Source organism: Hipposideros armiger, unplaced genomic scaffold (assembly GCF_001890085.2).
Source record: "Hipposideros armiger isolate ML-2016 unplaced genomic scaffold, ASM189008v1 scaffold_3, whole genome shotgun sequence".
Lineage (NCBI taxonomy): Eukaryota > Metazoa > Chordata > Mammalia > Chiroptera > Hipposideridae > Hipposideros > Hipposideros armiger.
In genome coordinates, this window is record NW_017731353.1 from 7,931,802 (window position 1) to 7,947,172 (window position 15,371).

The 15,371-nt window shown below is 56.0% G+C and overlaps 2 protein-coding genes and 1 long non-coding RNA gene across 8 annotated transcripts in view; 1 reads left to right on the forward strand and 2 right to left on the reverse strand.

Annotated features, from left to right (window-relative positions):
• Nucleotides 1-221, reverse strand: part of LOC109381290 (uncharacterized) — a 4,277-nt gene extending 4,056 nt beyond the window's left edge. Inside the window, exon 1 of the long non-coding RNA XR_002123693.1 lies at nucleotides 153-221. This is a non-coding gene — a long non-coding RNA (uncharacterized LOC109381290). The remainder of the gene's footprint in view (nucleotides 1-152) is intronic.
• Nucleotides 222-274: 53 nt separating this feature from the next.
• PPP1R26 (protein phosphatase 1 regulatory subunit 26) lies at nucleotides 275-8,223 on the forward strand. 6 transcript variants are annotated; one of them, XM_019639817.1, is made up of 4 exons: nucleotides 275-359; nucleotides 1,586-1,730; nucleotides 2,549-2,685; nucleotides 2,996-8,223. In XM_019639817.1, the coding sequence occupies exon 4, from the start codon at nucleotides 3,054-3,056 to the stop codon at nucleotides 6,690-6,692; it is 3,639 nt and encodes a 1,212-aa protein (XP_019495362.1). In that variant the 5' UTR covers nucleotides 275-359; nucleotides 1,586-1,730; nucleotides 2,549-2,685; nucleotides 2,996-3,053; the 3' UTR covers nucleotides 6,693-8,223. The 6 variants fall into 6 exon arrangements, with proteins under 6 accessions (XP_019495362.1, XP_019495352.1, XP_019495324.1 ...); XM_019639807.1 differs by having other exon boundaries at nucleotides 303-387; XM_019639779.1 differs by lacking the exon at nucleotides 275-359 and adding an exon at nucleotides 393-460.
• A 2,126-nt stretch (nucleotides 8,224-10,349) lies between these two features.
• PIERCE1 (piercer of microtubule wall 1) lies at nucleotides 10,350-15,330 on the reverse strand. Its single transcript, XM_019639860.1, has 3 exons — nucleotides 14,290-15,330; nucleotides 13,099-13,177; nucleotides 10,350-12,439 (listed from the first exon to the last, which is right to left on the reverse strand). The coding sequence occupies exons 1-3, from the start codon at nucleotides 14,430-14,432 to the stop codon at nucleotides 12,251-12,253; spliced, it is 411 nt and encodes a 136-aa protein (XP_019495405.1). The 5' UTR covers nucleotides 14,433-15,330; the 3' UTR covers nucleotides 10,350-12,250.
• Between the last annotated feature and the right edge of the window lie 41 nt (nucleotides 15,331-15,371).

The window sequence follows — 15,371 nt, forward strand, 5'->3', positions numbered from 1 at the left end:
CTCGGCCGAGGGCCCGGCCCCCCCGCGGAAGGGCAGCCACGCTCCGCGCCCGGCGCGGCTTCCGGGAGGGTCACGGAGCGGCCCCGGTCGCCGTGGAGCGCAGCCCCGCGTGGAGGCCCGGCCCCGTCCGTGCGGGGGGTGCTCGCACCTACCTGGCGCCAGGGCGCCGTCGCAGACGCAGAGGTCGCGCCGGCCAAGGCAGCGCGGGTGCGGCGCCCCCGGGCAGGGGGCGCCCCTGTGCTCGGGGTGAAAGGGCAGGACGGGGTCAGCGTCGAGGGCCTTCGCCAGCCTCCGGCCCCCCAGTCACGCGCGGTGGCACCGCCGCTTTACGTGGGGAGACATTGCTGCGATGGTGTGAGGTCTGACCCCAGCCCGCGCCCACTTCAGGTCGCCCCGAATGGACCCTCACCCGGCCCTCACCCCTCTAGCCGCCCCGAGCGGGGTGGGGGGCACCCGGGAAGTAAGAACAAGAGCTGAATTGCTTCTGGTGACTCAAGAAATGTCACCATTGGGGGGGTGTTTCGTGCAGGAAGCCAGATCGTTAGGAAGAACCATAAGCCAGGTTTTGTCCCCCTGAAGGTGGGTGTCTAGCCTGAGAAGATGTCAGGGTCCCTCCACTACTTTTTAAAATCTGGCACCATGTGGCTTCGGGGTGCAGGGCTGGTTGTCCCCACAGCCACCCTAGAGACCTGGTTCTGGGCCCTCGGTGCAGGGTGGCAGTTGGACAAACCTGAGCCCCTGGCGTTAGCTCACAGTTCTCTCCAAGTGCAGTTTAGGGGAGTTTTCCAGAGTGATTCATCTCACGCAGTTGATTGTTTTAAAGCCACAGGCTGTCGCTGGAGATGCCCTGTGAATTCTAACCTCATTCTTCTGCTAGGTAATTTGACAACTCAGAAAACTGTTCCTAGGAGTCCAAGCTCTGTCTGCAGTCAATTAAGAGTCATGAACTCAGCAGACCGTTCGTACAGCCCAATGGCTTTCTTCCCCCAACTTTGCTTCCAACTTTGTAGTGTAGAAGCCACTACAGCCTGATGCATTGGGGTTCGTCCCTGGGCCCTTTTTAAAATAGTGTTGCTGTTTCAGGAGTTAATATTCTCGATGTAGACCCTTCACAGCCCCAGGCCTACTCAAACGTCTGGTAATTTCTGTGATTTTGAATAATAACTACTGCCAGGCGGGCACAGGTCCCCATCAAGTGAAAGAGCCCTCCTCTACCCCCACACCCCCCCACAAACCCCGCGCGTGCGCGCGCGTGCGCACACACACGCGCACACACACACATTGTTGGTGCCTGCTGCTCTGCGGCTGTGATGTTACGGGAGGGACTGTGGGCTGTAGTGGCTGCCAGGGTCTGAGAACTGGCAGATAGGTTCACGTACTCCCCCAGCAGCATCCTATAGTATCAGATCTACGGCCAGACAGTGGTAAACTAGTTGTGATTAACTGTATTTGATCTCAGAGTAAGTTCTTTCAGAATTTATTTTGAGCCCTTAAATTGATGCTATTTGTTTCCAAAATACATACATATATGTATTTACTAGCTGTGGCTTCAGCCTCTGAATTAGATGTCTCTGCTTCTCTTTAGTCCTGGCAATCCAAAGTCCATTTTAAACGTGGGTAAAGGGCGCCATGGAGTGCAGGTGGAGCCACGGAGACCCTGGGCCTGCGACCTTGTGCCAGGGTTGGCTGCTGTGTCGTCAGACTGAACCTGGACTTGAAGAGAGTTTCAAGTAAGTGCAAGAAATTCTGTTGCATTGTGGTTTCACTTTTTGAGCACAAATCAGTAATAGCAAGTGACTTGCTGTTGAGTTTGTTGCACCCTCTGGTGAGTCGCCGGTCACACCTGGTGGGGCATGTCTGTGCCTAGGTGGCTGGGCCACGCTTTCTTGGAGGAGAGGACTCTGGTGTGTAAACAAGATTACGTGTTCTGCAGAAAGGAAGCTCCTGGTAGAGAAAGGTCTGTGTCGGAAGCAAAGCAAATCCACAGGCCGGTTTCATCCCACCCCTGAGCTCCCCAGGGTGGTGAGAGCCTTGCCTGGCACCGTTTTTGGGGTGGAACTCAGTTTCCTGTTTCCATAAATGCAGTGCTAGGCTGCCCTCTTGCATCTCAGCAGCTTTGCATTCCAGTTGGTGGGGTCGCGATAAGGCAGACAAACATGCTAAAAATTAGCAGATATCTGGTGTGTCATGTTTTTCGGCTTGACCTTTTGCCAGCCACATTATGGCCCGCTCTGCAGCGGTGGTCCCCAGACCTTCGGTGTGGAAGCTGTTTGCCACCTGGTCATCAGTGTTCCCAGGACCTGCCCCGCAGTTCTGCTGACAAAAGCCACATTTGGTCTGAAACACGGGACCCGTGGGTGACCACACAGGATGAAAACACGGCATGTGACTGTTTTGGGGGCAACTTGTATGCTAAGTAGCCAAAATAATGATATGGTTGCATGAGACCATCTAGCAAATACATCTGACATCTTTGAACAAAAAGCGACTGAAGATGTTTGGGGAAGTAATTGTCGGGTTGCTCACGTCACACAATGTTTCCCTGCAGGAGCTTGCTGCTAATGTCCAGAGTGACCCAACCCACGAAGGCCCCTAACTAACCCAGGCTCAGAATCTCATTCTTTCAACTCACAGAGAACTGTCTGCGGCCTCTCTCTCACTGGCACCCCTGGACAGCTTTTTGAGGTAAAGGAGACCTGTCTTCTTGCAGAGACGATGGGGGCCCAAAGTCAGAGCCGGGGCAGGGGGGTGGGGGTGACACGGGTGGGAGGGTGTGACACAGGTGGGGAGAGTGACACAGGGGTGCTACTGCGAGTGCGTGCAGGCAGCCCAGAGACGTTTTCTCATCGGGTCTTCACGGCAGTCCCACTTCATAGCCCAGGACACAGGGCCACGAAGCCTGCCTCACGTGGGCCCCCAGCTGGCCGGACGCTGACCGGCCACAATGCCATCACCTCACTCAGTGGCATCTGAGCAATGTGCTTTCTTTCCCCAGGATGTGAACCGGACAGACAGACAGACTCAACTCTGCACATCCCTCCCTGTCCGCTAGGATGTTTCTCATGAACGCCCCTCCTGTGCTTGCTCTCCAGTCCACATGGGAGGCCTTCGGCCCGCTGGGGAGCTGTAGGTTTCCCGGCTGTTGCTCGGAGGCAACAGAGGGCGTGGGGGGCACGGCGGTGAGTGCCAGCGTGCACATGATCATCAGCACGCTTCAGGGCGCCCGGGCTGCGCAGGGCATGAGCCATGAGCGCACCCTGCACGGGAGCCAGAGGGCAGAGAGGGGCCATGACGACCGTTGGGGCACCAGCCCCACCTCGGCTGCCTGTGGTCTTGCTGCTGATTTTGACCCCAAGGGAGATGAGCAAGCTGCAGATGTCGGCCCCTCGCTGCTCGATTCCGACAGTGACGATTCTGTGGACCGGGACATTGAGGAAGCCATCCAGGAGTACCTGAAGGCCAAGAGCGGGGCCACCCAGCCCCCCGCGGCCGCCAATGGGGACAACCGGTGCAAACCAGAACCCCCTAAGAGCAGCACCCCGACTGCCCTGTGTCCCCCAAAACTTGCAGCTGGCTCAGGAGGTGTCCCAGGCAGCTGCATGGGGGCCAGCAAGGACCAGGGCTCCGCGTCCCCAGTCAGTGTCAGCAGCGAGGACTCCTTTGAGCAGAGCATCCGGGCAGAAATAGAGCAGTTTCTGAGTGAGAAAAGACAGCACGAGACCCCAAAATGTGACGTGTCTGTGGATGAAACGCCAGACCCCAACGACAGCTTGGCCAGACCAGCACTGAGATCTAGCACAGAGCCGATCAAAGTGCATCGGCAGGATTTGACGGGAGTGCATAAGGAGTTTGTCTTCCGGAAGCCGCCCCGGTTGGCAAAGGCGACAGCACAGCCCAGAGGCCTCAGGTCCAAGGTCACCACTGAGCCCGAGAGCGTGGGCAGTACGAAGCCAGTAGCCCCGAGGCCAGCTGCCGCCTGCCGCCCCGCGGAAGCAGCCCAGAATAAAGGTGGTGTCAAGAAGGGCGTGAGCCCCGGGAGGAGGGGGCAGCGGCTCAGGAGCGCAGCCCTGGTGCGCGAGGCCTCCGACTCCAGCAGCGACGACGGCATTGAGGAGGCCATCCAGCTGTACCAGCTGGAGAAAAGAAAGGAGGCGAGCGCGGACCCACCGCAGAAAACCTCCCCGGGGGAGGAGCAGGGGCCCGACCTTCCTGCACACGGCTCGAGCCACTCCACAAAAAGTGCCTTGCCCGAAACCAACAGGAAAATGCCAGGCAAGAAGAGGCCAGTGGCCTCGAAGACCATGGACCTCGGCCCCGGTGGCCTTGACCCGGAGCACCCCTCCAAGCCGCCAAAGGAAACCAAAGCCCCTGCCCCGCCAGGAAACACAGCTGCCAAGAGCGAGTGTGTGGACCGGGCCTCGTGCCGGGCAGACACACCCACCGAGCTCATGTGTGCCGAAGCAATCCTCGACATCTCCAAAACGGCCCTGCCGGCCCCTGGGGAAGGCGGCGACGGGCCCCTGTCCACCAGCCTGCTCCTCCGTTCCCCAAATGCGCCTTCCCGCTCAGATGGGGACAGCAGTGCTGTGGACAGCGATGACAGCATAGAGCAGGAGATACGGACGTTTTTGGCGCTGAAGGCGCAGTCGGGGACTTTGCTGGCCAGAACAGAAACCTGCCCACCGTACGCACAGAGCCCGGTGCCGTCACCTGGCCCCAACGGCCAGGCTGGTGGCCCCAAGGCCCCGAGCTCCAAGACACAGGCCCCATCGCTGAGCAGTAAAAGGAAACGCAGAGGAGGCAGCAGCACTGTGCGGCTGCCCACACCCAAGAAAGCGAGAGAGGCAGTAAAAGAGGGCGCCCTGGACGCCGACCACAGCCAGGGGAGAACACAGCCTGGCCGGGGGAGAGCCGGCGAGGCCCCCGGAAGGGAGGGCGAGGCCAGAGGCCAGCCTCTCCCCTGCAGGACGGTAGGGCTGAGTGACGAGGACATGGCCCCAGACGCGAGGGGCGGCGTGTCACCAGGCCAGGGGAAGGCGGTCGAGGCGAGGAGTGTAGACGAGAAGGAGAGCTCCGAGGACAAGAGCAGCTCGCTGGACAGCGACGAGGACCTGGACACTGCCATTAAGGACTTGTTACGATCCAAGCGGCAGCTCAAGAGACGGTGTCGGGACCCCAGGGCCGCAGGCAAGAAGAAGGTGAGGTTCAGCACCACTGAGGCGCAGTTCCTGGACCAGCTGGGCGGCTTCCAGAGAGACTGGAAAGACAGAAGCCCACACTTGCTGAAAAGCTGCCTCTCAAAGTCCAAAAAGGACAGCAGGGAGAACCCGCTGAGGAAACCTTCGCGCGTCTTTGGCAGCCAGACAGAGAGCACGAAGCTGGGTGGCGCTGGCCCCCTGGACGTGCCCCCGGCCTTCTGGTCGGGGCCAGGAGTCTGCGAAGGGCACCTGTTCTCCAGCGAAGCGAAACGCCGCGGACTTCGTGGCCTGGCCGCCAGCTCCAGCTCCCGGTCTGATGACAGCAGCTCCGTGGACAGCGACGACAGCATTGAACTGGAGATCAGGAAGTTTCTGGCAGAAAAGGCCAAAGAGTCCGTGAGCGGTCCAGAAATTCCAGGAGGGGGTCCCACCAGGCTCGGGCCGGGGAACGTACCCAGGCCAGAGCTGCTGTGCAGGAAGGTGGTGGCCCCGGCCCTGGCCCTTCAGCCTGGCATGTGCACGCGGAGCCAGAGGGGCAGGGGGACCCCTCAGCCAGCCGTGGGACTGAGGGCCGGCCCCCATGCGGCGCAGGCCTGCCTCCCCGCCGCTCTGGCCAGGGGCCAGCTGGTGCCACCCAGGAGTGCCAGTGGGACTGTGTCTGCCAGAGGGTCACCCACTGGTAAGAGAAACCTTTATTCTCACAAAGACCAAAGCCCACGAGGGGCCGGGCCTGCCACCGGGGACAGAGCTTTTGGTCAGCTGTCCAGTTGTGCGGAAGCTGGTGCCCGGGCAGGAAGCCCCGGTGGGGCCTTGCCCATGAGCTCCAGGAGACGGAGCACACTGACGCGGAGCCCGGGAACAGACAGGGAAGGGGGGCCCCAGGCTGGCCTCACCCTCCCGTGGGGCGACTTTGCCCGCCAGAGCCAGCTGCAGAGCACGTGGGTGCTGAGCTCAGAAGGCAGGGACACGGTGTGGAAAGGGGGCCTCGGGGGCGAGAGGGAGAAGGGGCCCGAAGGACAGGCCCCATGCGCACCCAGCCTCCCCCCGGACCCCAAGAGAGCCCTGCCTTTCGCAGGCTTCTCTCCGCTGCTCTCCACACAGTTATTCCACTTTGGGAAGAGCGTCTCCTGGGGGGCCAAGCCAGCCGGCCTCTTCAGCACGCCCCTGAGCCTGCCTCTGCAGGGCCCGTCCTTCTCGGCCTTCAGAGAGCCCCCGGCCAGCCGTGGCCCCGTGCTTGGAAGCTCCCACTTGCTCATGAAGAAGGAGGGTGGACACTGGCCCAGTAGGAGGGCATCGGCAGCGCTCAGCTTACATGACAGGAGGAACTCGGGGTCAGAGGAGGCCATTTTAGACCTACGGTATCGACGGAGCATGATGGAGACAGACCACGATGACCCAGAGGCCTGGGGCAGCGACGCCAGTGAGCTGAGTGACACCTCCATGGAGGAAGGCGGCGGCGGCCCTGTGGCCAAGGGCAAGGTCCTCAAGCTGTGAGAACACGCCCTGGTTTCCACATGTGTGGATGGCACGTGGACGTGCGTGCGTGTGATGCTGTGGTTAAGGGGTGAACTAGCAGGAAATGATGTCTTGTTTCACACGTGTGTCCTGGTAAATATGATTTTTGTAGCTTTTTTGTAAATTATTTAAAGTGCTGTAAAAACTATTTTTGGAAAATATAGTTGTTTGATTTTGTAGCGAGCCCCTCATTGTAGCTTCTGTGGCCTCCATACAAGTCTTAGGTTTGCAAACACTTGGCTGTGCCCGTCACAGCCAGGTTTAAAGGGACTCAGATTGATACTTTGGGGTTATCGCTGCTGAAAACGTCTGGCTGTGCCTGCAGTTCAGCCTGAGGGGGCAGCAGTGATGCCCGCCCAGGGCACCATCAGAGCCCCCAGTCGAGGTCTCTGTCGGGAGGCTCCTGGCCAGCACTTCTTATAGAGGGGACCCCAGGCCTGAGAGACCAGAGCACATCCTCGGAACACTGCAGTCACAGCCTCCGATCAGAAGAACGTGTCAGAGCACAGAGACCAGCCAGCACGCTGGCCACTCCCCGCTGCGTTTGGGAATCCCAGCTGAGAGCTCGGCACAGGTCCCACTGGTTCCCACACGAAGCCTTTGTCATCTTGTGTCCGATCCCGTTCAATGACTTCATGGTTCTAACAGCTCAATAAACCTCTTTTTATTTGGGAGCTGCTGTCCATTTTTAGGCCCGACAAGGTAACGGGCAGCCTGTGTGTCTGTAATGTCCGTATTCTGAGCTGTGCTCACCAATGAGCTTGGCTGGAGCTGCCCAGACAGCTGGAGCACCAACGACAGCACCACACCGTCCAGGGAGCAGCCGAGCAGACACTTCCCATGGTTTTCGGAGGGCCTGCCTCCCAGGGCCACGTCGTCCCAAGTGTGGCACTGTCAGTGTTTGAGCACAGAAGAGGGGAGAGCATGGTGTCCTGTGCCTCCCGTTCTGTGGCTGTGGCAATACCTACAGCTACTGTAGAGAAAGGAGGGACAGATGTGTCCCATGGGGCTGGGCACTGACCAGTCACGACCTTGACTTACAGTTGTCCGGCAAACTTGCATCGGTTGCCCGGAGTTTGACAGCTCACGTTGTGACGTCGCTGGGATGGCCCTGGAACAAGGTTGACTTGGCAGCTGAATGTAGATGGTATTCTCACTGCAAATGAATTTTCCACATGGCGTGCGCCCCTGGGTTTTAGCAGTGATTCGCTTCTGTACCCCAAGGTGGACCTGCACCAGCACTCACAATCGGTGTCTGCCTGGTCGGATGCCATGACAAGTGGGCCCGTGGACTTCGTGACTGTCTGGTGCCTGCGTGATGTGCATTTGAGATCCCCATTGTCAAATATTCATTCACTGAAGTGCTTCCAGGAAAAACAGTTTATGTAATCCATGCTTTAAATTTTATTTAATTTTTAACGAGTGCGTTTAACACTCAAAAACAAACATCAGCTTGTTTTGTATATAAGAACCATTTTCTAAAAGCTAATAAATCAAGCACTGCTTATGAGCCTGTTTGCAGAGTTTGTCCTGTGTGGGGTGGCCTTCGCAGGATGTCACAAGCACCCAATGTCTGGGACCTGCGGTGTCGCACCAGTGCCATCAGCACATTTAACACTGAGCACCTACCTCGCTGCTGCTTCCACCCATCCTAGCCTCCCCCAGACCCGGGACCCCTCACACCTGCCTCTCTTCCTGTCTCCCGAGTTCCCACCACCTGTGTGACACTGAGCCCCATTCTGTTTGCCTACCGTCACACGTGCCTTGTTTTCACAAACCGGACATAAGCCTGATTGTGCCGGCCCATCCCTGAGACAGCCAACAGGACACGTTGTGCTTCACACCACAGGTCGACTGGCACACGCCAGGGCCTTGGTCAGAAGTGTCCCCTGCGCCCTGTCTGGAAAGGGCACTGCAGTGGGGGCAGATGGGAGCGCCGTCGAGTGACAACTGGCTGTGACACTTGCAGCCTCTGTCCCACACTTCTGCTGGCCAGGGCAGGACCTGGCCACGTATGGCAGTGTCACAGAAGCCGCTGCCTGAGATGCTAAATGCACACCCACCTGCGGAAAGGGTGCCGGGCGGATGATGTGTCACTGAACCCAGCTGTAATTGTTAAGACCTACAGACAATGACACCCACAGAGCTGCTGTCACCTCCCAGGGAGTGAGGGGGTGGGTCTGTTTGCCTGGGGCTGGGGTTTATTTCATTCAGTGCGAGGAAAAGGGGGGACCCGATTTTAAGGGGTATCTGGTGCTCTGGGGCAGGTTAGCGGGGTCCCTGTGTCTGCAGTCAAGTCCCGCGGAACAGGAGTGGGAAGAGGGAGAAAGTCCTGTTCGTGTTCAGTACTCACCACCCACGTCCCCATGTAGGGAGGGTCTCCTGCGCCCAAGAGTCACTCTTACCTGTTGCCCAGAACCTGAATCGTCAGGTGGCAGGTTTTCCCAGCCTGAGATATACTTCCTCTAGAAAATCGAGCACTAAATTTAAATATTAGCACCTTATCTGCGCATAGGAAAGTATAAAAAGTATTGCTACTCGATCCCCACTCCTGGGAAATTAAGGGCCTGTTCCCATGGAAACAGCACAAATCCCACCATCCGTTCCTGCAAACCACAACCAGGTTAATACCAAGCACTGCCGCTAGGGGGCGGGGTGGGCGCAGTGCACTGTTTGCAGAATCTTTGAGGCGTCTGCTATTGTGTATGCTGGACGGTTTTTTTCAGTGTTGATGTAGTTTATGTTTGAAACCTCTTATTCTAATTGACTATAATTAAAAGATTAAAGGTTACTGGAGGAAAATACACAAACGTAAATGAAAATATACAGTTAGAGTAAGAAGTGACTGGTTTGAAGCTGACCCAGCAGCTAAACGATTAGTAAAGGCCATGAGACTTCACTTCCCAGTGTTAGCTTTCAGAATGGACTCAAAGGCCAGCCCGAGCAAAGACCTACTCGTGGATGAAGACGGGTTTTCAGGAAGTAGCCACGAAATTTATATTTTAAAGTTGGAAGCTGGCTTTTGTCACCCCTAATGTTTCAGTTGCCATTTCTATAATCGTTCTGATGGATTTAAGATTTTGAAAGAACTCATTACAAAGGTCAGCGTGAGGGGATGTCATTTTCATTTCTCAGCCACCCATTCTGTATGCTGTCACCCCAAAGAGAACAGTTAGACCTGTGGCTCTAATCTCTTCTTTTTCCCAGGGCTCAATACACAAAGATTCCAGTTTGAAAATATGTTAACAAGGTAAATTTCACAAGATTTATAATCACTGGAGTTCCTGTATGACTTGTGCAAATATGTAGAAAGTTAGAGCCAGAAAGTGGGGTCAGACGCTGGTGACCTCCCCCCTCCCAGGACACCCCAAACGTGGGTTCAAGCCCAGGGCCTGCCACAGGCCCCTCCTTTGGACCCTAATTTTCCCATCCAGAAATGGAGGTGCAGGCATAAGCTTGCCCCAGGTGTGCGTGACGAAGGAGGTGACAATGTCAAAGTCCTTTGATGGCAGACAAATGGAGACAAGTGGCCACCCACAGCCCACAGGGGCCGAAGCGTCAGAAGAACAGTGGCTGAGTTTTGGGGAAAATGGACATGTAAACCAAAGGTATTTCTGTTTTCCAGCTTTCCAGACATTTATTCTATTTGTCTATTAATTATTAATAATTCTATTATTTCTAAATATAGAGGGTAACTCATTAGCAACTGTCACAGAAACATCAGTGTGTTGGCCACCACCAGTGTCCAGTTATGATGCCAGCATGCACTTTGGAGCGCCCACCGGAGAGCTTGGCATCTTTTTATTTTATTTTATTTTATTTTAGGAATATAGCTATATCTCAATTTCAATGAAGTCCAATTCATGAGTCTTTTCCTTTAAGAAACCTTGACCTACCCAAGGTCATGAAGACGACATTTCCTAGGCCTTCTCCTGGAAACTCTATTTTACCTTCCCTGTCTGTGTATGGATTGGTTGGCATCTCTTTTGTTAGTTGATGTCAAGCGGGAAGACACTCCCAGGCCGAACTGGGCCGTTTCTCCCAGTTCAGTGGTGTTTCCTTTTTGCGTGCACTGTCTTGTCCCCCAGTGCAGGCGCTCACCAGTCGAAGCCGGGGAGGACAAAGCTCTTTTGCTGCTGGCTTTCTGCTCTCCTGGAGCCTCCGACCTGCTTCTCGGTCAGCTGCCCAGCAGGGAATTCATATTTTGTGGTGAGTTTAGAAACTTGGTTGAGAGGCATTCTTTTTCTCTTTTTATTTCAACAGAGGCTAAACGCAGAAGAGTTCTTAGCATTTTGGTGTTTTTAATGAGGGGTTGTAAAAACTCGTTTTCAGTTTGATGCCTGGAGTCTGCTGGTTTTTCAGCTCAGGAGAAGGACATTACACAAATCCTGGCTTCAGGTTCAGCTTTGCATCTTTTTAGTAAATATATTGATTTTCTCTGGAAACCGTTTTCACTCCAAATTGGACATTAAGAATGTTGCCAAAATGTTTATTTTGTGGATTAATCATAAAATGTTTTTAATGAAGAAATGACCAGTTGGTGTTTGATTTCTTCCCAAACTCATATGTGAGTAAACTCTCTTTGGGTAAAAATTTCCATAAACAAGAAGCTATGGATGGCATGTAACAAGGGTTTCTTCTGTCCTGAAATGAGCACGTCTTGCTGTCATAATGGAAGCGGGAGATCTATGTCTGAAAGATGTACCATCACAGAAAAGTTCTTATTGAGGGCCCTCTAACTCAGGAAACGCTGATTGACGACAAAGTACACAGAGATAAAAATCCCCTTAATACAGCTATTTCCCCACCTGAGAAAAATGTTATTCCTCGCCTGCCTTTTTTTTTCCTTTTTGACTTTTTATTGAAAGTTTAAAATGAACACGAAGAAGAGAACTCCCGTGTGGTCATCAGCCCTGCACTTGCCAACCTTGTTCATTTATTGAGCCTCTCACCCGGCCCTTCCTCGTGGCTGGAGGGTGTTCAGTGGAACTTGGAGCCTGTCCTTTGTGCTGGGACGACATGGCCCCCCTGCCTGCTCCTGCCGGGAGCTTTCTGGAAGGGCTCTGCAGTTCCCCTCTCTGGACCACTCCCATCCATGCTCACCTGTCCCTCCCCGCCTTGTAGGGTCTGTGCAGATTTCAGGTCGCTTTAGAACAGGACCTGCTCCATAATTTGTCACGAGTGTGAACAAGCCTCCAAATAAGGATGAAGGTGAACGGTGTTCAGGACAACATTTGGGTCCCGGGACGCCCACAGACCTGCTCCTTAATTACAGGCGAGTTGGAAAGTCAGGGTGCGGCAACATTTGTAATGAAAGTCAAGGCATTAGCACCTTTTCCATCTCAGATATAATGAGAAAGTAAGACATGACAGCCCCACTTGCATATTTTTCTAATCTAGAGAGGGAAACTTTTGAGGGAGAGCAGTGAATTCTGTCGCCTTCACAACTGGGCAAATTGTCAAAGATCAGGGGTGATGAGTCTCTAGATGGCCACCGCTGGGGTCAGGAGACCTCAGAGGGAGGTGTCCCCGTCCCCTCAGTCACAAAACGACGGCCTGCTGACGTTGTAACTGGGGTGGAAGTTGAGCCGGTCGTAGGCGGTGATGTGGTTGTCGGCACCTGTCACGATGCTCTTGTCCACTTGCGTGTTCAAAGTATTGTTCTGGGACATTCCACCAGCTGCAAGTTGTCTGGAAAATTTATTCGACTGGGCATAGAATACTTTCTGGAAGGGAAAAGGGAACACAGTGATGCATGATAATACTCTTAAGCAGTCAGTCCTTAGGTATTTTTGGAAGAGAAATAAGAATTTGTAAGAAAATGTCATCTCTACTCCTAGAAAGCAGAAAAGCCAGGGCGGGCAGGATGGCCCAGTTTAGCCCAGACCGTCCCAATGTATGCCTGATGTCCGGGAATAACTGTCAATAGTGCCTCCTTTCACTATTACACTGATAGAAGGGTCAGTGACGGGGCCCCCTGGGCATGGTTCTGAGCCTTGACTTGGGGGTCAGGCCCGAAGCCACCCCCAGTTCTGCTCTGACCAACTGTGCTCCTATGGCGGTTACTGGGCCTTTATTTATTTGCCTTAAAATGGACTGCCTTCGGTCACAAGCTTTGGTGGCGTCTATGGGTGAATGGGGCCAGTCCTTTGAGAGGTCATAGGCAAGGCTATATGTACTTTTTTCATCCTTTAAGAGGTTTCATTGCTAGATTCCTTCATTTCTAACTGGCCCTGATCCAACACGATTTGAGGTGTCCCTTCCACTTTGTGATGTTGGAATTTTGGGCCCTCCCACCCCACCCCACCCCACCCCCACAATGGGCTTTAGCCTCTTCTAGAGATGTCCCCCCATGCACACGTGCCCTTCCTTGCTTCCTGCTTACTGGCATCTCATGCACCGTGGGGGCTCTGCTCCCGTAAGCTTGGTTACTGGTCCTGTACACCGAGGCGGGCTCCTTGGTCCTGGCAGATGAGAAACCCATTTATTCTAATCCTGACCAAGCCACAGCTTTCAAGGATTTGGTTGATGGAACTTTGTTGGAAATGCCCCAGGTTGGTGATGCAACTGTGAACATGGGCTCCAGTGGAATGCAGTTTCACCCCACCCCCAACCCCCGAGCCCCTGCACACCTCTGCCACCCTTGCTCTTTGCAGAGCAGGCCAAAGCCCTAAAGAATTTCCAGGGGGCAAGTGCGGGTCTTCAGTGCCAGCTCAGACATGGCACATGAAATGACATGCTGTCATTTCCGGGGTAGCCCGGGAGCTGTGGCTCAGCCTCCAGACCCTGCCACCCAGGGGGGCCCCTCCACTTCTGAGCCTCCTGAGAACATGTGCCTGCAGTCTCCTGTACTGACACTACTAGACGGACAGTTTGACGAAGTGGACTGTGGGTCCAGACATCCCAGCTCTACCTCATGCTATATGATCTCGGGCAAGGTACGATCCTTCTATTGGGTTGTCAGAAAAGTCATGACCCATTTTTGCAATGAAAAACAGAAAAAAATACGTCATGAGTTTTCCGACAATCCAATACAATCCCCGTTGTTTCTCCTGGAAAACGAGGATAATAACAGACCGACTCTAAGGGATCGTGGAAGGGACTAAAGGCAGGAGGGCAGGAAAGGTGGTACACCTTCAAGTCCCTACCCAGGTGTGAGGAAGGGTGTAGGGTTTGCAACGCCTGGAAAGGCTCACAGGCCACTGACTCAGCAGGATGACGGAGGGCACACTTGGCAGAGTTGTCTTCAGCCTAGAGAAGAGTGGAGACGATTTACCCCACCCCCATTCCCCAGTCGGGTTTTGTGACTTCCCCTGGGGTCACCCACTGTCCCACCTGCATTGGCTGGAGGCCCACTGACTCTGTCTAAAGCTTTAGGCAGCACTTTGGCAGCTCATTTGACCCAAAGAGCTTTGACTCGAGGGCCAGAGCGGACTGGCGACCGGGAAGTCTTGCATACAGGACCGTGTAAGCAGAGCGGAGGACCGGCTAGGCACTTGTATGCACGCTGGAGGAGACGGCCTCTTTTTCCTCTGCGTTTGCCCTGTGGACCCGGCCGGGACTCCACTGTCCTCACCTGTAGCCCCGGAACCACGCCGGGTTGTTGAACCTGACGGGTAGGTCCTCGGCTACGCGGTAGTAGTCGCTGGTTTTCTCCGGGGGTGCCTGCGCCGCGGGCCCCACAGGCTCCGCGCACTCTCGGGGGTTCTCCCCGGACATCCTGCAACCCACCCGAGCTGCGCGAGGAAGAAACACAAGGCAGGGAACAGCCTCTCCGCAGCCCGCGCTCCGGGGGTCGCGCGGCGTCCTGTTGCTAAGCGACGGCCTGGTCACCTGACAGAGTGGGTCAGGTCTTAAAGGCACCGCACCTCTCCGGCCAGGGACCCCCAGCTGGCCAGCGGGGCCCAAATGCGAAGTCTAGCACCTTCGGGGCCAGCACCCAGGGCCCGGGCTGGCCGGGATAACAAGGCATCCCTTCCTGGGCTTGTAGTGTCAGGTACCCCGGAATGCGTGCCGGGGGCGGGGGGCAGTCATCGCGCGCAGGACACGTCCCGACATTGTCCCAAATGCAGGAGAAGGTGGATTTCTGGGCAAATGAGACCGCGATGCCGGGGCTTCACCAGCGAACTGCGGGAGTTCAAGTTCTGCAAGGACCTGACGCTCGCCGTGCGCACCAGGGGCGCTTCTGGACCCCGCGACTTCGTGCCCCCCCGGTACCCGGAGTTGCCTAACTTTATGGACTCCTCCTAAGACAAGTACTGTTTTAAAAATTAGAACGATTTTTGAGAGCGAGCGTTTGGGTGAGACTGGCCGGAGGCGACGCGGGTCGCAGGGCCCGGGGTGTTCGCTCCCACTCGGCCGGCTCGTGGGCCCCTCGGCCGGCGGGGGCGAGCTGGAGGGCGCGGGGCCGCCCCCAACGCGGTTCCCAGAGCGCCGGCGGGGACTCGGGGAGGAGGGACGGCGAGAGGGGCCGCGCCCCCCGACCCCGGCTCCGGCCCGCTCCTCCGTCCTCGCGCGTCCGCGGTGCCGAGCCGGCCGTGGGCAGGAGCCGGGCTCAGCGCCTCGCGCAGCCCCGGGACGGCGGACCTGGACGACTCGAGCGCCGGGCCCGCAGCGCGGCGCGGGGAGCGCAGTGGCACCTCCGGGCCTGCAGGCGGC